This window comes from Oncorhynchus clarkii, chromosome 9 (genome assembly GCF_045791955.1).
Source record: "Oncorhynchus clarkii lewisi isolate Uvic-CL-2024 chromosome 9, UVic_Ocla_1.0, whole genome shotgun sequence".
NCBI classification, from domain to species: Eukaryota; Metazoa; Chordata; class Actinopteri; order Salmoniformes; family Salmonidae; genus Oncorhynchus; species Oncorhynchus clarkii.
Window position 1 is genome coordinate 46,089,252 of NC_092155.1, and position 17,540 is coordinate 46,106,791.

A 17,540-nucleotide genomic window follows, 5' to 3' on the forward strand; every position below is an offset into this window, starting at 1 on the left:
TAGAGCTCTTTATCAGTCAGGATATGCTTTACAACTTTGACAACTGAGCACTGACTAGCAGTGTAAGTCAGAAACTACACTTGACAAGCTGAAAAAGAAAAGAGACCAATACAAATCTAATCAAGAAGAGAAAGGGAAGCAAAAACATCTTAAAGTCCTGCGGATGCGGCAATGGCCAAGCAGGAAGAGGCAGAAGCCTCATTAAAGACACCAAGAAGCAAAACAGAAGGAATTTGATGAATGGAAGACATTGGCACAAGCAGAAAAGGGGAAAGTGGGATACCTAGTCAGTTGTACAACTGAAATGTGTCTTCCACATTTAACCCAACCCCTCTGAATCAGAGAGGTGTGGGGGGCTGCCATAATCGACATCCACGTCTTCGGCACCCGGGGAACAGTGGGTTAACTGCCTTGCTCAGGAGCAGAACGACAGATTTTTACCATGTCAGCTCTGGGATTCGATCCAGTAATCAATATTAGGTCTCTGTGGCGAAGATGAAGAGCAAGATGCAGCAGGGGTAATGGAGGAGCCTAAATGCAAACATTAAACAAGCCAAACTCAAAGATGAATTTTGGAAGAGGGTACACAATTCAATTAGCATTTTATAATTTGCTGATAGTTCACCTGCCACAACCTTTTGTATTAAATTAACAGGGTATTCAGTGGATTATAATGGGTTTAAAAGATTAGTATACTGTATATACTTTTCAAAAGTGTCCTTGAAATTACTACAGTAGAGCTGTGCATTATGGGGTTGTTGAGCTATATTGAGTGAACAAATCTGGAGAAGATATTAGCTATATAGAAAATGAGGTTATCCGGAAGCGCAGGGCTTCTTTGCTCCATGTCCATTACTAACTGAAATGACACTTTCCCTTTCAGATGTCAATATTTTCAGTTTAAATCAACTGTATCGTACATACCCTGTACATTGACTGTGGCCATACAGACGATTTGAGGTTCTGGAGCGCCTCATTTACATTTTCCTCGTTATTGTACATGATAAAATAAACCTGGTCTGCTGTCCACAGGTTTTACTGTCTACCTAAATACTTAAGAATTTGAGTAAGCATGTTATTTATCATTCAGTGGATTATTATATATATTTTTTAAACCAGATAACATGCAAAATTATGTCTTTCCCAAGTGTCGACCTTATTGTAATTTGGTAATATTGTCACACCTAGATTCCAACCAATCAAAAAAAGAATTGCAAAAGTTTGTTGGATAGAACAATTTATTTACCCACATGAGAAAATACTGATTCAGACAGGTTATTTGGTGAGTAGGTCAAATCTGCAATTTGTACAAGCTTACAATGTTTGTCTGCATTTTATAAACCGGTCTGGAATACTATGAATATTCTATAATAAATATAACATTCTGTTCTTCACGGTGGGCTAAGGATTGGTCAGCCCTTGAATGCAATATCTGAACACCTCTGCATCAGTAGCTCACCTTGGTTGCAAATCTTATAATCTTAAACAGATTTCATTTTCCATCTATAACCAATATATAAACTTCATTTCAATACTTTCCAATTTCCATAAATAAATTACATTTCTTTGTATCAAAAAGAATTGATAAAGAACTGGCCATTGCATTGTGTGTCTTTATGCAGATCCACAAAGAGAAGCTGAATACACTCTGTAGCAAGTCAATAAGTATGTACGGCCTTTCTTCATCCCCATTGGTGATTGAATTCGCATTTAAAAGTAGCAACATAAAATTAGGCTTAGTATGATATGCACACATATATACACACACACATGTGTCTTTACAATATATAACAAGTGGTTTGTAAAACATTAAAATGTAAAAAGTGTTTGTAAGAAATGGCAGTGATCCATTCATACGGTTTCAAGTTCATATAAATATGATAAATCTCTTTTCCAACCATTTGATTCCTTGGCAGTAGCATTATACAAAAAGGGAGGTGTTCGTTGAACTTTGATCCAGCTACTGCAGCTCCATCTGTTCTCGGTGGCATCAAGATGGCTCACAAATAAATACCTCCAATCCCGCTCCTGGATAGAGTATTGAAGGTCCATGCTCAGCAGTGAAACAACACCTGATTCAACTCACCAAGGGCTTGAAGATCAGTTGATTAGATGACTCGGGTGTCATGGTGGCACTAATCTGGATTTAAAAGAAACTGCAGAACTACAGCACTCCAGAAACAGGATTGAGGATTGCTGCCTTATGCTCTCCTCCCCCCCAAGTGGGATAGATACCTCTCCCCATTTCGCCTTATACAGCCCGAAATCAGATACTGCCGGATTGGTATAGGGCGAAAATTAGGTGCATTGACCCCCCCCAGACACCGCATAGATCTGAAAGGACAAAGAAAGGTGTAACCAGTAGGGATACTGCTTGCAATACACCCGTTCAGACCTATGAGAAGTGTCCAGATAAGCTTAAAGCCATCCAGATCTTTCTGACCAATGACGACTGTTTTAAGGCTAGGGGCTGATTTGGGTCCCCACAGCTAAAGGTAGTTTGACGGGACAAAGGCTTGGTCCCGGCGCACGCGGCTCAGGTGGACCATGGCGCGGTCGTAGGCCACCTGCACAGACTTGCGGATGGTGGTCTTCCTACCCTCCATCATACGCAGCTTGTCACCCGTGTCGTCCACACCCAGAGGAGTCACTTTGTCCTGCGGGAGCCACTGCCTGCAGGGGGGAGAAGAGAGGGGAGGGCTGTTGAAGTGAATACATCTATAGCTGAGGGACGTACGCATGCACATCCAATGGCTTTGAGCAGACACTGGAGATTAAAGTGTATGTTCAGGATAAAGGTTAACTTCCCTAATGAAGTCCTGCATTTTAATACAGTGAACTTCTTCCTCTTATATGAAACACTTTTTTTTCCCCCTTCACAGACCATACTTCCTACTTATGGATTTTTAAAGTCAGGTGCACTATAAACAGAGGAATGTTTCTGTCTAACCGTTTTTCAGCTCAAATACATATGTTTAATTGCCATTCGACAATGCAAAAGCAAAATCTTTTGGGCATGTTCTTCAGTACACCCTACAACAGAGGTGTCAAACATACAAAAAAATGTTTATACTTTAAAAACAAATCAAAACGGTGTATAAATGATAATGGACATACATTCATACAGTTTCTACAGTGTCCAGATCACTAATAATCACCGAACCAGTCATAGCATAGAAAATTCCCAAAACGATGGCATATAGGACAATTTTGTTCCAATGTTGACGGCGAGGAAATAACACATTTCCCAGTGCGGCTCCCGGACAAAATGAGTTTGACACCCCTGCCCTACAAGGAAGCTAGGTACCCAAATATATTAAGCAGCCCTAGAATGTGAGGTTAGAGAGCAGCTTGTGGTCACTTAAGTGCTAGCCAAACACCACCCGCCTCCTCTCACCATGTTCTCTTGTTGTCAAAGAAGAGCACCAGAAAGAGCTTCTCCCCAGCCTCCTCTGTCCTCTGCTCCCCCAGCTGCAGGACGTCCAGTGGGGGCACAGGGATGGGGACCCCGTTGTGAAACAAACCCTCCTGGGGCATCTCAGGGTCAATGATCTGGCCAATGGAAAAGATTCATTGGATTGGTTTAATTTTGACAATTCAAACCCCCTTAACATTAGATACAGCAAATATGTGCCAAATTAAGTGTTACACTGGATTTTAGGGTGGCTTAAACTTGTAAAAAAAAAAAAAAAACAGTAAAAAGGCAGACGCTGAGCAGTATGGGACGTTTCTGTGATTCTGAACTAACCTATTGAGCAGTAAATATGTACTAAAATGCCATATGCTTTGTGTTAGTGGATTTTAGAGTGGCCTAACTTTAGATCTCCTGCCATTTCAGACCATAAATCAATTTCCAAGTGTTAACCCTATGATACTAAGCCCAGGTAACCGCTAATCTCTTCATTTGGGACCTGTATCAGTGTAGGCAAGCAGATGTTTGCCCAATGCATTCTCTCACCAATGCAGGGTAGGAGGGGTATCCCCGACACTTGGCCCAGACCAAGTCCAGAGGCTCCAGCGCCACTACATTTTCAAAAGGCATCAGGATACCACTGCCTGCAGAGACAAGACAGGAAAAGACTAAATGTTGATTCTAAATACAAATATGCAGTAAATGGGGTGTTTATCTTGGACACGGTAAAGTTCTGTCATCCAAAAAGGCAAGCGGTTATCAACACCCAAGAAAAAGTAGGCTGCAACAGGACAGACCATTTTCATATTGTTCAAATCAAGACGCTGACCATTTTTCAAGGTCTCTCAAAGCTGTGTGAACACAGTACCAGTCAAATGTTGACACTTACCCATTCCAGGATTTCTCTTTTTTACTGTTCTCTATATTGTAACCAAAAAAGTGTTATACAAATCTAAATATATTTTATGTGAGAGATTTTTCAAAGCAGCCATTGATGACAGCTTTGCACACTCCTGGCATTCTCTCAACCAGCTTCATGAGGTAGTCACCTAGAATGCATTTCAATTAACAAGTGTGCCTTGTTCAAAGTTACATTTGTGGATTTTCTTTTCTTAATGCGTTTGAGCCAATCAGTTGTGACAAGGTAGGAGTAGAATACAGAAGATAGCCCTATTTGGTAAAAGACCAAGTCCATATTATGTTAAGAACAGCTCAAATAAGCAGAAAAACAGAAGTCCCTCATTACTTTAAGACATGAAGGTCAGTCAATCGGGAAAATTAAGAACTTTGAAAGTTTCTACAAGTGTAGTTGCAAAAACCATCAAGCGCTATGATGAAACTGGCTCTCATGAGGACCGCCACAGGAAAGGAAGACCCAGAGTTACCTCTGCTGCAGAGGATAAGTTCATTAGAGTTAACTGCACCTCATATTGCAGCCCAAATAAATGCTTCACAGAGTTCAAGTAACAGGCACATCTCAACAATTACTGTTCAGAGGAGACTGTGTGAATCAGGCCTTCATGGTTGAATTGCTGCAAAGAAACCACTACTAAAGGATACCAATAAGAAGAGACTTGCTTGGGCTAAGAAACACGAGCAATGGACATTAGACCGGTAGAAATCTGTCCTTTGGTCTGATGAGTCCAAATGTGTGATTTTTGGTTCCAACCGCTGTGTCTTTGTGAGAGAGTAGGTGAACGAGTGATCTCCACATGTTTGGCATGGAGATGGTGGTGCTTTGCTGGTGACACTGTGATTTATTTAGAATTCAAGGCACACTTAACCAGCATGGCTACCACAGCATTCTGCAGTGATACACGATCCCATCTGGTTTGCGCTTAGTGGGACTATCATTTGTTTTTCAACAGGACAATGACCCAAAACACACCTCCAGGCTTTGTAAGGGCTATTTGACCAAGAAAGAGTGATGGAGTGCTGCATCAGATGACCTAGCCTCCACAATCACCCGACCTCAACCCAAATGAGATGGTTTGGGATGAGTTGGACCACAGAGTGAAGGAAAATATGCCAACAAGTGCTCAGCATATGTGGGAACTCCTTCAAGACTGTTGGAAAAGCATTCCTCATGAAGCTGGTTGAGAGAATGACATGGGTGTGCAAAGCTGTCAAGGCAAAGGTTGGCTACTTTGAAGAATATCAACTATATTTTGATATATTTAACACTTTTTTGGTTACATGATTCCATATTTGTTATTTCATAGTGTTGATGTCTTCACTATTATTTCTGCAATGTAGAAAATAGTAAAAACAAAGAAAAACCTTTGAATGAGTAAGGGTATCCAAACTTATGACCGGTACTGCATGTCTGTATACTAGGCAAGTCAGTTAAGAACAAATTCTTATTTATAATGACGGCCTACCCTGGCCAAACCCGGACGACGCTGGGCCAATTGTGCGCCGCCCTATGGGACTCTCAAACACGGCCGGATGTGATGCGTTTATGACTGAATGTTAGTTTCCTAAAGACACATGTTTTAAAATGTCTCATACCTGCAGTCCCTGGATTCGAATCAGGGACTGCAGTGACGCCGCTTGAAACGAGATGCAGTGCCTTAGACCGCTGCGCCACTCAGAAGCCCAATGTGAACATAGCGTTTATGACTGAATGTTAGTTTCCTAAGGACACATGTTTTAAATGTATACATTTATAAAGTGGACTATTATTTTAAATTGTCCAACGATGATACTGTGGTTCTCATACCTGTAGCGGTGTAATCTGCATCCCCGGTAACAGTCTCAAAGAAAGGTACTTTGGAAAGTGCTGGTTTTCCAAGGCTTCGTTTGGGTGGTGCGCTGCTGTAGGGGTACACAGTATTTCAGTAGGCTGTGCTGTTGTACGGCAGATATGTTAATGCGGCCAGTGAAAATTGGATAACCTGAGATCAGCCCAAATTACACGATACTACACAAATTCATAACACTCAGGAGTTACCGTATGTCTTACATTTCTTTGTGAAGGATTGGTGGGGGGCTACAGTCTGAGTCAGAACCACCATCTTTGTCCCTTTTGAACCCATTGGTGAGTCCTGAAAGAAGACAGACACCAATTGTCAGACACTTGCTGAGTGTAAAGCCTCATTTACAACTTATGCAAGTACGCAACACAATTAACTACGCAAAATGGCAATCCTGAGTAGTTGCAAGTTTCAGGGCTGCACACGTTTGCTTTCCTGCTACCCAAATAAGTACAACAGCCATTTTGCATAGCTAATTGCATTCTTGAATTACAAAATGTATAAATTAGACTTAAATCAAAAGAAGCTCATATTCAGCCACTTACTAGTCTCCGGTGTATGGTTAGGGGTCTTGTCCAGCTCCCCCTCTGAGATGGCACCTTGACTAGGGGTCCCCCGTTCAGGTGTGGTGAATGAGGTCTGCTGGGGGATCTTAGACGGGGTAGATAAAGGGGTACTTAAAGCGGAATTGGGGGTCAGGGGGACACTACCGCCAAGACTGTCTTTCTCTCTAAGCAGCTTTGCTCCGTTCTTTGCTTTTTTGAAAAGCACAGAAGTCCGGCGCCCTACTCCCGCGGTGGCAGGGCGTGGGGACAAGGTGTCGGAAAGGCCATTGACCACCAACCCGCCACAGTATAAACTGGGCGCCTCTTCTGCTTTAGTGCAATTCTTGTTTCTTGTAGCGTCAAGGGTTAAAGAACCACTATCTGAGCTCTCGCTGTCCAATTTCAGGCGCTTTTTGGGATGGCCCAGGGTCCTTAGCTCCCCCGTCATGGGGCGCAGCGTGGGGGGCTCCAGGGGTGCATCTCCCTGCATAGGGGGAGGTGCCAGGCACGTTGGCTCCAGCGTTGGGGGAGGGGTACATTTGAGGTCCTCTGAAAGCGGAGAAAGGGACTGATCAAACTGACAGTTAATTTACATAATACTTTGGTGATTGAGTCTTGGCTTTCATCATGTTGTGATTAGTTAGGGCATCCAATACAAAGTCAAAAGTTCACACAACTCAGCAAAACAAATGAATAGGTGAATTAGCACAACTTCTTAATTAAATGGCAAAAAAAACACTAGCATGCTTGACCAAGGTTCGATTTCCTAGTATTCTCGGTTCCCCCCCTGAAATGTACTACATTGGTGTCAGAGGTGGGATGACATGACTGTATGAGGCCAATGGAGGCGAGTCCATGAGGTGGCGGTGCAGAGGACGAGAAGAAACGCAGAGTGCGCCTGGAGAGGGTTGTGAGGCCACTATGTGGGACCCTACTTACTAGACTGCAGACAGTGAAGTGCTTTGGGTTGGTGCGTGGGGGGACCCTGGCTCAATTACCTGAGGATAATTTGCTGTTAGCTCATGATTGCAACCGGTCTCGTTTCAGCAGAGCAGATCATTAAATAGGTGGTTTCTATAGGTAATTAAACGTCACCATCATACAACGACACATTGCCTACGTTTTGATCACTCACCTTTATCTGAAGACAGGCCGTTGTCAGCCTCTGCGTCTTTCCCCTCCTCCTCTTCATCTTTGACATCTCCGTTGAGGAGCGAGTTGCGGTGGTGCTGGCCCTGTCGGTACCGGATGCTGTTGATCTCGCGGCGCAGGAGGCGGATGCGGCGGGTGCGGGCGCCGCTGGAGCGCATGGTGGCCACCACGTCCAGCTTGTCCAGCAGCTCCTTCAGCTGCTCCTCAGGAGACATGTGCAGACGGTTCTCGGGGTCCAGCAGGGTGTCCACTACACAGGGACGGAACGCCACAGATGGGTTTACCACTCTATATCATAGCCCACAATGCGGCAAAGTCCTCAACACAATAAAGCAATTCAAAATAGCTCAGGGAAAGTGTTACCCTAAATATCACCATTCAGCACAGGCTGGAGCTCACTCCAAAAGAAATGAGAACAAAGTATCTGAGCTACAAACAGAGGACAGAACAGGTAGGCTATCTAAATTTAAAACTGCCACGGTTTCTGAGTACGCTGCTTCGAGTCTCCTTTCATTCCACTTTTATTTCCCCCGTCTCATTCGAATTCCAGCAACTAAGTATGTATATCCACTTCCATTTTCAGGCTTTGTTGTGAAAATCACCCCCAAAATAGAAACCATCTCTTGCGCATCTTTAAAGGACAAAGAACTGGGTTAGATATGTTCGCTTGACCCTTGTTTGTTTTTTTTAGGGGGGGGAGAAAGGAAGCAGCAGTAGAGACTTGCCTAGCATAGAGATGTTTGTTGCTAGAGGTTTACTTGGGACCTGGGCGACGTTCAACATGGAACAAGAACAAACGTACCGCTCTGATGTGTAGAATAAGGAATCACGGCAGCTCTAATAACGACGCTCCACAACATTCGACCTACAGAGCTTGGCCCCAGGTTCATAATCAGAAACAAGCCAACATTCGTGCCATCGCGTCACTCACCGTCCTCCCAGGTGCAGCGGTAGTAGTCGTGTTTCTGGGGCGACTCTGCAAGATGCATGCCCGTGGCCGGGTCTAGGCCAGTGTTGTGGGCCTGTCGCTGGGCGTGACGGAGGATTGCACCCCCCAGGTCACGGAGACGTAGGGCAGCACGGTGGAACAGTGTATCCTTGGCGTTGTACAGCAGGCAGTTGGCCACAGTCAGGTTGAAGTCTACCTCCAGGTGGGCCAGCGAGTTGTAACTGTGGGCTTCCAGCTTGGAGCGCATGGTGGAGAAGTCCATGGGCTGGCTGATGAACTCCAGGTAGTCTGGGACCTGGGGGGGGGGGGGGGGCAGAGGAGGAAGAGCAGAAAGACGGTCAGGGAGACGGACACATAAAATCATTATGCTTTCCTGGTTTTAGAGTTGTTCCACCCTCAAAGTTACAATTGTTCATAGAGAAACAAAATGGGATGTTCTGAGTCCATGCCAAGCCGCCATGATCATATTTATTACATTAATTGGTTGTAGATCTCAAAGGAGTTGGGATGAGGGGTGATTTGGGAACGGTTAAAAAAGATAAGCACCCTAAGTTAAGCGACAGAGGGAAACAGACTATGAACGGGCAACGGGTCTAACATTGAATTGTCGGCAGTAAACAACAAAGATGAACAGAACACGTGGTAGTCTCATGACAGATGCAGCAGGACACGTCCCTACACCACTACATAAACCATTTGAAAGAATCAAATCCCCAGTATTAGGTAAAACAGATCTCAGTACTGTGCAGACTGTGCATCATTTTCCCTGATCCTCAGAGACACAGACACGTCAGTACTGGAGGTCATTCGGAGAAGGAAAAAAATGTCAGTGACTTTGAAATTCAAGTAAAAACAGCTTCTAACCTTCATAAAAATTTGAAAAAGTATTTTCAAACCATTTAGCCAGGTACTGTAACTATGTTTTTAACACATGTAAGCAACATTTACATGTGTCTGTAGCATTCACAAGTTTAGTTTTTTGCATTTAGTAACAGGTTTGATATTTCCCATTCGGTTGACTGGTCAGTTACGCCGTATCCCTGAGGTTCTACAGTATTAGCATGGTGACTGACCTCCTTGAGGTTGACGGGCTGTGCAAAGATCTGGCCTGCATCTTTCTCCTGCAGCTGGTCCAGTGTGGAGCGCAGCAGCACCTGCATTGGGGTCAGCTGTAGCTCCAGGGCCGCCTGGTGAACCTTGACCTTTGGGGAGGGTGAGAGAGAGATGGGATGGAGTTCGGAAGGGAGGCCAGCAACTCACAAATAAATCTAAATTTCTCAGACTAAATTAAGGTACTGTATGATATTTTTAAGGAAGTATCTTAACCTTTTATTTAAGTGGGGAAAACACAGAATAAGTTATTTTTTCAGTAACAACCTGAATTGTCAAAGCATGGACAGACCGTGATACAGAGCAAGTGCATAAACAGACAGTCTAGTCTCCATACCTGCTCTCTCTTCAGTTTCTCCCGCTTGCGGATGAGCTCCACCAATAGCCGGGCTCTTTCCAGGTCCTGTCGCAACTTCTGCCAGTACTTCAGCTCCTCCCTCACAGCACACACCTTCTCATCAGGCTCCGGCTGCAAACACACAGATATTAATTCAAACAACTCCCCGACACACAATGTAGGGGGTGCTTCAATTGTATGAGGTGTGGCTTCCACTTGTCTTCTCATTCCCTTCATCTGCCATGATGGGAAATTCCTGGTAAAGATTCACCATTTTGCTTTCACCTGTCCATTTTGTACTATTTATTTAGTGAAGATTCAGGGAGAAGAGGACTCTACATAATATTGTTGAGATGCACCCAGGGATTTGAATTTACTGATCATCATCATCAGATAGAAATATATTATAAACAATTCCAAAAACATGCACAATTTTAAATTGAGCCAGCCAGCACTACCGATGATATTTCTTCAGAATGTATATTTCTACTGATATCTGCAGTGTTCAATTATGTTGCATTCAACAGAATAACCCCCTGACGTTAACAGCCCCTTTGACCTTAGAGTGCCCAATGACCTCTGACCTGTTCAATGTGCCTCTGTGATTGGACATGGGAGTGCAGACGACGAATGAGTGCGACCCCGTTCCGTGACTGGCGTTTCAGGAGCCAATAGTTGTGCAGCCTTTGCATGAACTGGTTCTTCCTCTGGACCAGAATCCCTTTGCAGATGGTGTTCAACCTGTGTGGCATCGGGAGGAGTTAAACGCATACTGTTCATTACTACAGCATTTGAAAGGTATCCTTGTCGTTCACACAATGGGCCTAATCCTAACTTAAGATTCCGTATGGGCAACAAGAAACTTTGCACGTCAACGTGCATCTGGAGTTAGGATGAGGCCCCATGGACGTTTAAGCATCTTACACACTAACATATACCTATGAGCCAAATGCAGCATGACAGTATAGGTAGAATCCTGCCGGCTAAAGCACCACTAACAACAAGAGGAGGCTGGTGAACACAGACCTTTGAGTGGGGATCTGTGGAACTGCGACCATCGGTGTAGTGGCGGCGCGGTTGGCAGCCACCTCCAGACCCTTCTTCCCCTTCCTCTTCCCGTGCTTGCCCTCCTTCTTGCTCCGCTTCTGCACCTGTGGGGCCTCTGTGTATGCACTGCGCCCCCGGCTGGCCCGGCCCCCCACCGCCCTCCCTGTGGGATCCTCCTCGTCCGACCCCCCTGCTCCCCCCTCCTGGCCCGGCGGCGAGTGCACCTCACAGAAGGCTGTCTTCTTCACCGAGAAGGTGGTGCCGTTGACGTTGGTTTCCCGCACGGGGTCAATCTTCATGAAGAGCCCGGCACGCTGGGCGCACGTGACATGGAAGGCTGTGTAGCAGTTGGCCTTGTGGCACTGGATGGCAGCGCCACGACCCTTCTGCTTGCAAAGGTAGCAAGTGAGCTTCCAGCGGGCGGGCGGGATGTTGTCCACCCCTTCCACAGGTTCCAGGAAAACAGTGTTGGCGAAGCACACCTCTGGGATCCAGATGGCACACACCACGTGGGCCCAGCGCCCGTCACTGGTCTGCTTGAAAGCGCCACCCCGGTTGGGGCATAGCACACAATCCACAGGCCGCTGGGGCGACTGCAGGCAGCAGCGGCACAGCCACTGGCCCTCTGGGATGTAGGGCACGCCGTAGCACTCCTGGTGCACAGCCAGGTTGCAGGCGTCACAGAAGAGGATGACGTTGCTGTTGAGGCACTCGTCGTCCAGGCACACGCAGCAGAAGGCATCGTCGTCGATGGCGCTCTGAGAGGGGGCCCGGCTGCGAGCCTCCCGGTAAGACTCCTCCTCCAGGCGGTCCACCAGCAGTTCGAAAGTGTCAGGGGAGACTGTGGCGTGGCCGTCTGACGCCCGCCTGGCGTTCACCATCTCCAGCCAGGCCGCGTCCTCCTCGTCCATGTCATACTCTGCCTCTGCCTCCTGCTCCTCTGCCGAGCGCTCTATGTAGCGGTAGTAGGCTGTGGGCAGAGAAGGCGCCGCACAGGGGATGAAGGCCTCCAGCATGCGGAAGGTGGGCTCGGGAAGGGGCGTCTGATGATGGTGGTGTGAGGAGTTAGTCTTGTTGTTGTGGGGTTGTGAGTGAGAGTTGGGGCAGTGGTTCTGAGGTGTGGAGGAAGAGGACGATGATGTGGAGGAGGAATGTTTGGAGTCTTTCTTGCGGCCTCTGGGCATGGCGGGCGGCTTGCGTCCGGGGTTAGCACTGGCAGGTGCTACGGGCTGTTCACTGTTCTCTTTGTTGCTGTTGCACTCAGTGATGTCCTGGGCCGTCATCTCGTCCTCTGTGATGACTGTCAGAGGGTCCACGATGGAGATCCGGTGGAGCCTGCCATCCAAGTCTACTTCCACCACTTTCTGGGCCTGGGAATAAGTCAGTGTCTCTCTGGTTGGGGACACCTTGAGGCTGTAGGGTGAAGGGGAGCGCTGCCGGGCCCCACCTCGTCCCCTACCAGCTTGGTAAGCCTTTCTCCCACCCGCATCCCCTCCCCCGGCCAGGTGGCCCCTCCGCCGTGGCTTCCTCATGGGCCTCCTACCACGCAGCGCCCGACACCCACTGCTGCAACCAGATGAAGGAGAGAACATACTGTTAGAAACTCAAAACTGGAAATGGCTAGCTAAGAATTTTTATTAACAGATGGACAGCAAAGGCCAACCATTGCCTTCTAAATGTTATGCCAATCAATGTGTGCACAAATTATGTTTATTTGGCCAATGATAGCCATCTAACCACATGTTCACAACATTTCAAACATCATTGACAGTGAGTGACACACAGACTGAATATGAGCAAAGTAACCATGCACCCTTTTTTATTTTGGCAGGTCATTGAGGAGGAGTTACGGCTTAACTGATAGTATAGGAGCTATGGCTATACTCAAATGGGATGAAAGGTGCCCTACTGTCAAATAGTGGATTGCACACCACAGTCAACACATAATAAACTAGCTGTAGTCTACTACAGTACTCTCCACAGCCAGTAAATCACGAATAGATGTTTCTGTACATTATCCTTTGCGTTTAGTCAACCCTACAATAGCTACACAGCCAATAATTTCCCCCGTTATTTGGATCAAGCAACCTCAAAGCCAATCAAGTGCCTAGTGTGCCTCAGCGAACTTATGACAAGTGCCCTTTTCCAGATAAAAATGTCCGCCATTTGTTTTAAACACATTGAATACACCACGCAAACCCAAATCATTAAACATTATAGAGCTGACGAACGTAAATTCAACATGCTATCTAACGTTAGCTAGCTAGTTACAACTGTTAGACAAATACAATTTAAGCGATATAAGATCTGACCCAAAAAGTGCAACACTTGCTAACTAAGTTAGCTAAGTACACGAATCTAGCTAATTGAACAACTTTAGATAGCGCTGGTAGCTAACTAGTTGCTCCAAACGAGCTGTCTTTGGCTAACAGGATAGCTAGCTAAGTTACCTTAGCTCTTTAGCTCGCGCTTCTTTTACCAACCTACTAATGTGTAGCTGCTACTACAGGCTAACTAACGTTACTGGGAAGTCAAATGCAGCCCCTAACATATAGGAAGGAGTGTATGATATGAACCAGCTAATCATCGTCGTTGAAAACTGTAACAACGATGTTATCTTACCTTCACTGGCAGTTCGGCAACCGGGAATGAAACGCAGGTTTATCGTTGGCTAGATTAGCTAGCTAACGTTAGCTCACCCTGCAACACCTACACCAAAAGCCAGTACAGTATATTTCGTTGATCAAACGTCTGTTGCCTCAGTCCTCCCTTAAATACACGCCCAATCGTTTCCAAATACTGACATTAAACATAGCTAGCTAATTTATTATCATAGTATAGACGCGAGTAAGTTGTCGACCCAGTTTTGACAAGGAGAATAGCATTTCCTAGCTAGCCGCAACCTCGGATGTGCAGTACTGAGGAAAGCGAGGCTAAAACACGCCCCTTGACCAAAGCAGGCCATCCGGAGGTTACGGTTTCGCGCGCCTGCTACACATTTAATTTAAGAATTGAACACTTTGAAGCGACACTTACGGCTTTTGATTGGGCTAACAATGTGTATTGATATGTACACATACGAGTATCAACACAATTGAAACAGTCGTTGCAATGCCTCAACTTAGCTCGGTAAGTGCAACATGGTACGAAAGAGCTGGTAGAAATATATCATTGCAGATCAGGTTGCAACAGCGCACTACACAAAAGAGTCTCGGAAACACTTTGAGCAGTTTGACGCAAAATAACATACGGTAGCAGCCAGGCCTAAAACCTATGCAAAATAATGAGCCTAAAAAGTATGACAGGGCAATGAGCATGATGTGCAAACAAATTAGTTTAAAGTTTAGTAAATTAAATGTGTGCTTGCTTTTCAAACAAGCACGCAATCCGATTAACATGGAATGGAAAACTCACAGTTTAGGTTGCCTAAATTTAAACAGAAACAATAATGGGCAAATAAATAATTTTAGCCTGTTTGAATAGTCCTCTTTGAATTAGCCTACCTCTATTTCAACTGATTCTTAGTTAGAGAATACTATCTACCTAGAGTTTTCATCTGTATTTCTCGTAGCTGTTTACATACCACCACAGACTGAGGCTGTGACAGCATTGAATGAGCTGTATTCCGCCATAAGCAAACAAGAAAACGCTCACCCAGAGGCAGCGCTCCTAGTAGCCGGGAACTTTAATTAATGCAGGGAAACTTAAATCCGTTTTTACCAAATTTCTATCAGCATGTTAAATGTGCAACCCGAGTGAAAAAAAACTCTGGACCACCTTTACTCCACACACAGAGACGCATACAAAGCTCTCCCTCGCCCTCCATTTGGCAAATCTGACCATAATTCTATCATCCTGATTCCTGCTTACAAACAAAAACTAAAACAGGAAGCACCAGTGACTAGATCAATAAAAAAAGTGGTCAGATGAAGCAGATGCTAAGCTACAGGACTGTTTTGCTAGCACAGACTGAAATATGTTCCGGGATTCCTACCATTGAGGATACACCACATCAGTCATTGGCTTCATCAATAAGTGCATTGATGATGTCGTCCCCACAGTGATCATACACACCCCAACCAGATGCCATGGATTACAAGGCAACATCCGCACTGAGCTAAAGGCTAGATCTGCTGCTTTCAAGGAGCGGTACTCTAACTCGGAAGCTTAAAATAAATCATGCTATGCCCTCCGACGAACCATCAAACAGGCAAAGCATCAATACAGGACTTAGATCAAATCGTAGTACACCGGCTCTGGCACTCATCGGCTGTGGCAGGGCTTGCAAAACCATTACAGACTACAAAGGGAAGCACAGCCGAGAGCTGTCCAGTGACACAACTCTACCAGACGAGCTAAACTACTTCTATGCTCACTTTGAGGCAAATAACACTGAAACATGCATGAGAGCACCAGCTGTTCTGGAAAACTGTCATCATGCTCTCTGCAGCCGATGTGAGTAAGACCTTTAAACAGGTCAACATTCACAAGGCCGCAGGTCCAGACGGATTACCAGGACATGTACTGCGAGCATGCTGTGACCACCTGGCAAGTGTCTTCACTGACATTTTCAACCTCTCCCTGTCCGTGTCTGTAATACCAACATGTTTAAAGCAGACTACCATAGTGCCTGTGCCCAAGAACACTAAGGTAACCTGCCTAAATGACTACCGACCCGTAGCACTAACGTCTGTAGCCATGAAGTGCTTTGAAAGGCTGGTCATGGCTCACATCAACTCCATTTTTCCTGAAACCCTAGCCTCACTCCAATTTGCATACTGCCCCAACAGATCCACAGATGATGCAATCTCTATTGCACTCCATACTGCCCTTTCCCACCTGGACAAAAGGAACACCTATGTGAGAATGCTATTCATTGACTACAGCTCAGCATTCAACCCCATAGTACCCTCAAAGCTCATCACTAAGCTAAGGATCCTAGGACTAAACACCTCCCTCTGCAAATGGATCCTGGACTTCCTGACGGGCTGCCCCCAGGTGGTGAGGGTGGGTAGCAACACATCTGCCACTCTGATCCTCAACACATGGGCCCCTCAGGGGTGCGTGCTCAGTCCCCTCCTGTACTCCCTATTCACTCATGACTGCACGGCCAGGCACGACTCCAACGCCATCATTAAGTTTGTCGATGACACAACAGTGGTAGGCCTGATCACCGACAACGACGAGACAGCCTATAGGTCGTCAGAGACCTGGCCGTGTGGTGCCAGGACAACAACCTCTCCCTCAAAGTGATCAAGATAAAGAGAATGATTGTGGACTACAGGAAAAAGAGGACCGAGTACGCCCCCATTCTCATCGATGATGCTGTAGTGGAGCAGATTGAGTGCTGCAAGTTCCTTGGTGTCCACATCACCAACAAACTATCATGGTCCAAGCAAAACCAAGATAGTCATGAAGAGGGCACGACAAAACCTATTTCCCCTCAGGAAGATTTGGCATGGGTCCTCAGATCCTCAAAAGGTTCTACAGCTGCACCATCAAGAGCATCCTGACTGGTTGCATCACTGCCTAGTATGGTAACTGCTTGGCCTCCGACCAGTAGGCACTACAGAGGGTAGTGCGAATGGCCCAGGACATCGCTGGGGCCAAGCTCCCTGCCATCCAGGACCTCTATACCAGGCGGTGTCAGAGGAAGGCCCTAAAAATTGTCAAAGACTCCACCCACCCTAGTCATAGACTGTTCTCTATGCTACAGCAACGGCAAGCGGTACTGTAGGGCCCAGTCTAGGTCCAAGAGGCTTCTAAACAGCTTCTACCCAAGCCATAAGACTCCTGAACATCTATTCAAATGGCTACCCAGACTATTTGCATCCCCCCCTCTTTTACACCGCTGCTACTCTCTTTTGTTTTCATCTATGTATAGTCACTTTAATAACTCTACCTACATGTACATATTACCTCAACTAACCGGTGCCCCCGCACATTGACTCTGTACCGGTATCCCCCCCCCCCCCTGTATATAGTCTCGTTATTATTTTAGCTCTTTAATTACTAATTACTTATTTCTTATTTGTATTTTTTAAACTGCATTGTTGGTTAGAGGCTTGTAAGTAAGCATTTCACTGTAAGGTCTACCTACACCTGCTCTATTTGGCGCATGTGACTAATAACATTTGATTTAAGAATAATACTTAAGGCAAGGTATAGGATTTTGCATGGTTTTTTTTAGATGAGTTAGGTTAGAGAAAAGTGTAGCATTCAGAGACCGAAG

At 45.7% G+C, this 17,540-nt stretch overlaps 1 protein-coding gene across 2 annotated transcripts; it reads right to left on the bottom strand.

The window, feature by feature from the left end:
* Window positions 1-1,220: 1,220 nt before the first annotated feature.
* LOC139416414 (bromodomain and PHD finger containing, 3b) lies at window positions 1,221-14,157 on the bottom strand. Of its 2 annotated transcripts, none has more exons than XM_071165005.1 (13): window positions 13,931-14,157; window positions 11,288-12,874; window positions 10,846-11,002; window positions 10,262-10,393; window positions 9,888-10,016; window positions 8,797-9,109; window positions 7,849-8,115; window positions 6,714-7,262; window positions 6,378-6,459; window positions 6,135-6,229; window positions 3,959-4,056; window positions 3,398-3,552; window positions 1,221-2,673 (listed from the first exon to the last, which is right to left on the bottom strand). In XM_071165005.1, the coding sequence occupies exons 2-13, from the start codon at window positions 12,838-12,840 to the stop codon at window positions 2,490-2,492; spliced, it is 3,714 nt and encodes a 1,237-aa protein (XP_071021106.1). In that variant the 5' UTR covers window positions 12,841-12,874; window positions 13,931-14,157; the 3' UTR covers window positions 1,221-2,489. The 2 variants fall into 2 exon arrangements, with proteins under 2 accessions (XP_071021106.1, XP_071021107.1); XM_071165006.1 differs by having other exon boundaries at window positions 11,288-12,871; window positions 13,931-13,994.
* Between the last annotated feature and the right edge of the window lie 3,383 nt (window positions 14,158-17,540).

Coding starts and splice junctions, on each gene's coding strand:
- LOC139416414 (XM_071165005.1), bottom strand. CDS start 12,840: ATGAGGAAGCCACGGCGGAGGGGCCACCTGGCCGGGGGAGGGGATGCG. Junction 7,263..7,848: donor CGGCCTGTCTTCAGATAAAG/GTGAGTGATCAA, acceptor CTCCGCTTTCAG/AGGACCTCAAATGTACCCCT. Junction 6,230..6,377: donor CCAATCCTTCACAAAGAAAT/GTAAGACATACG, acceptor GTACCCCTACAG/CAGCGCACCACCCAAACGAA.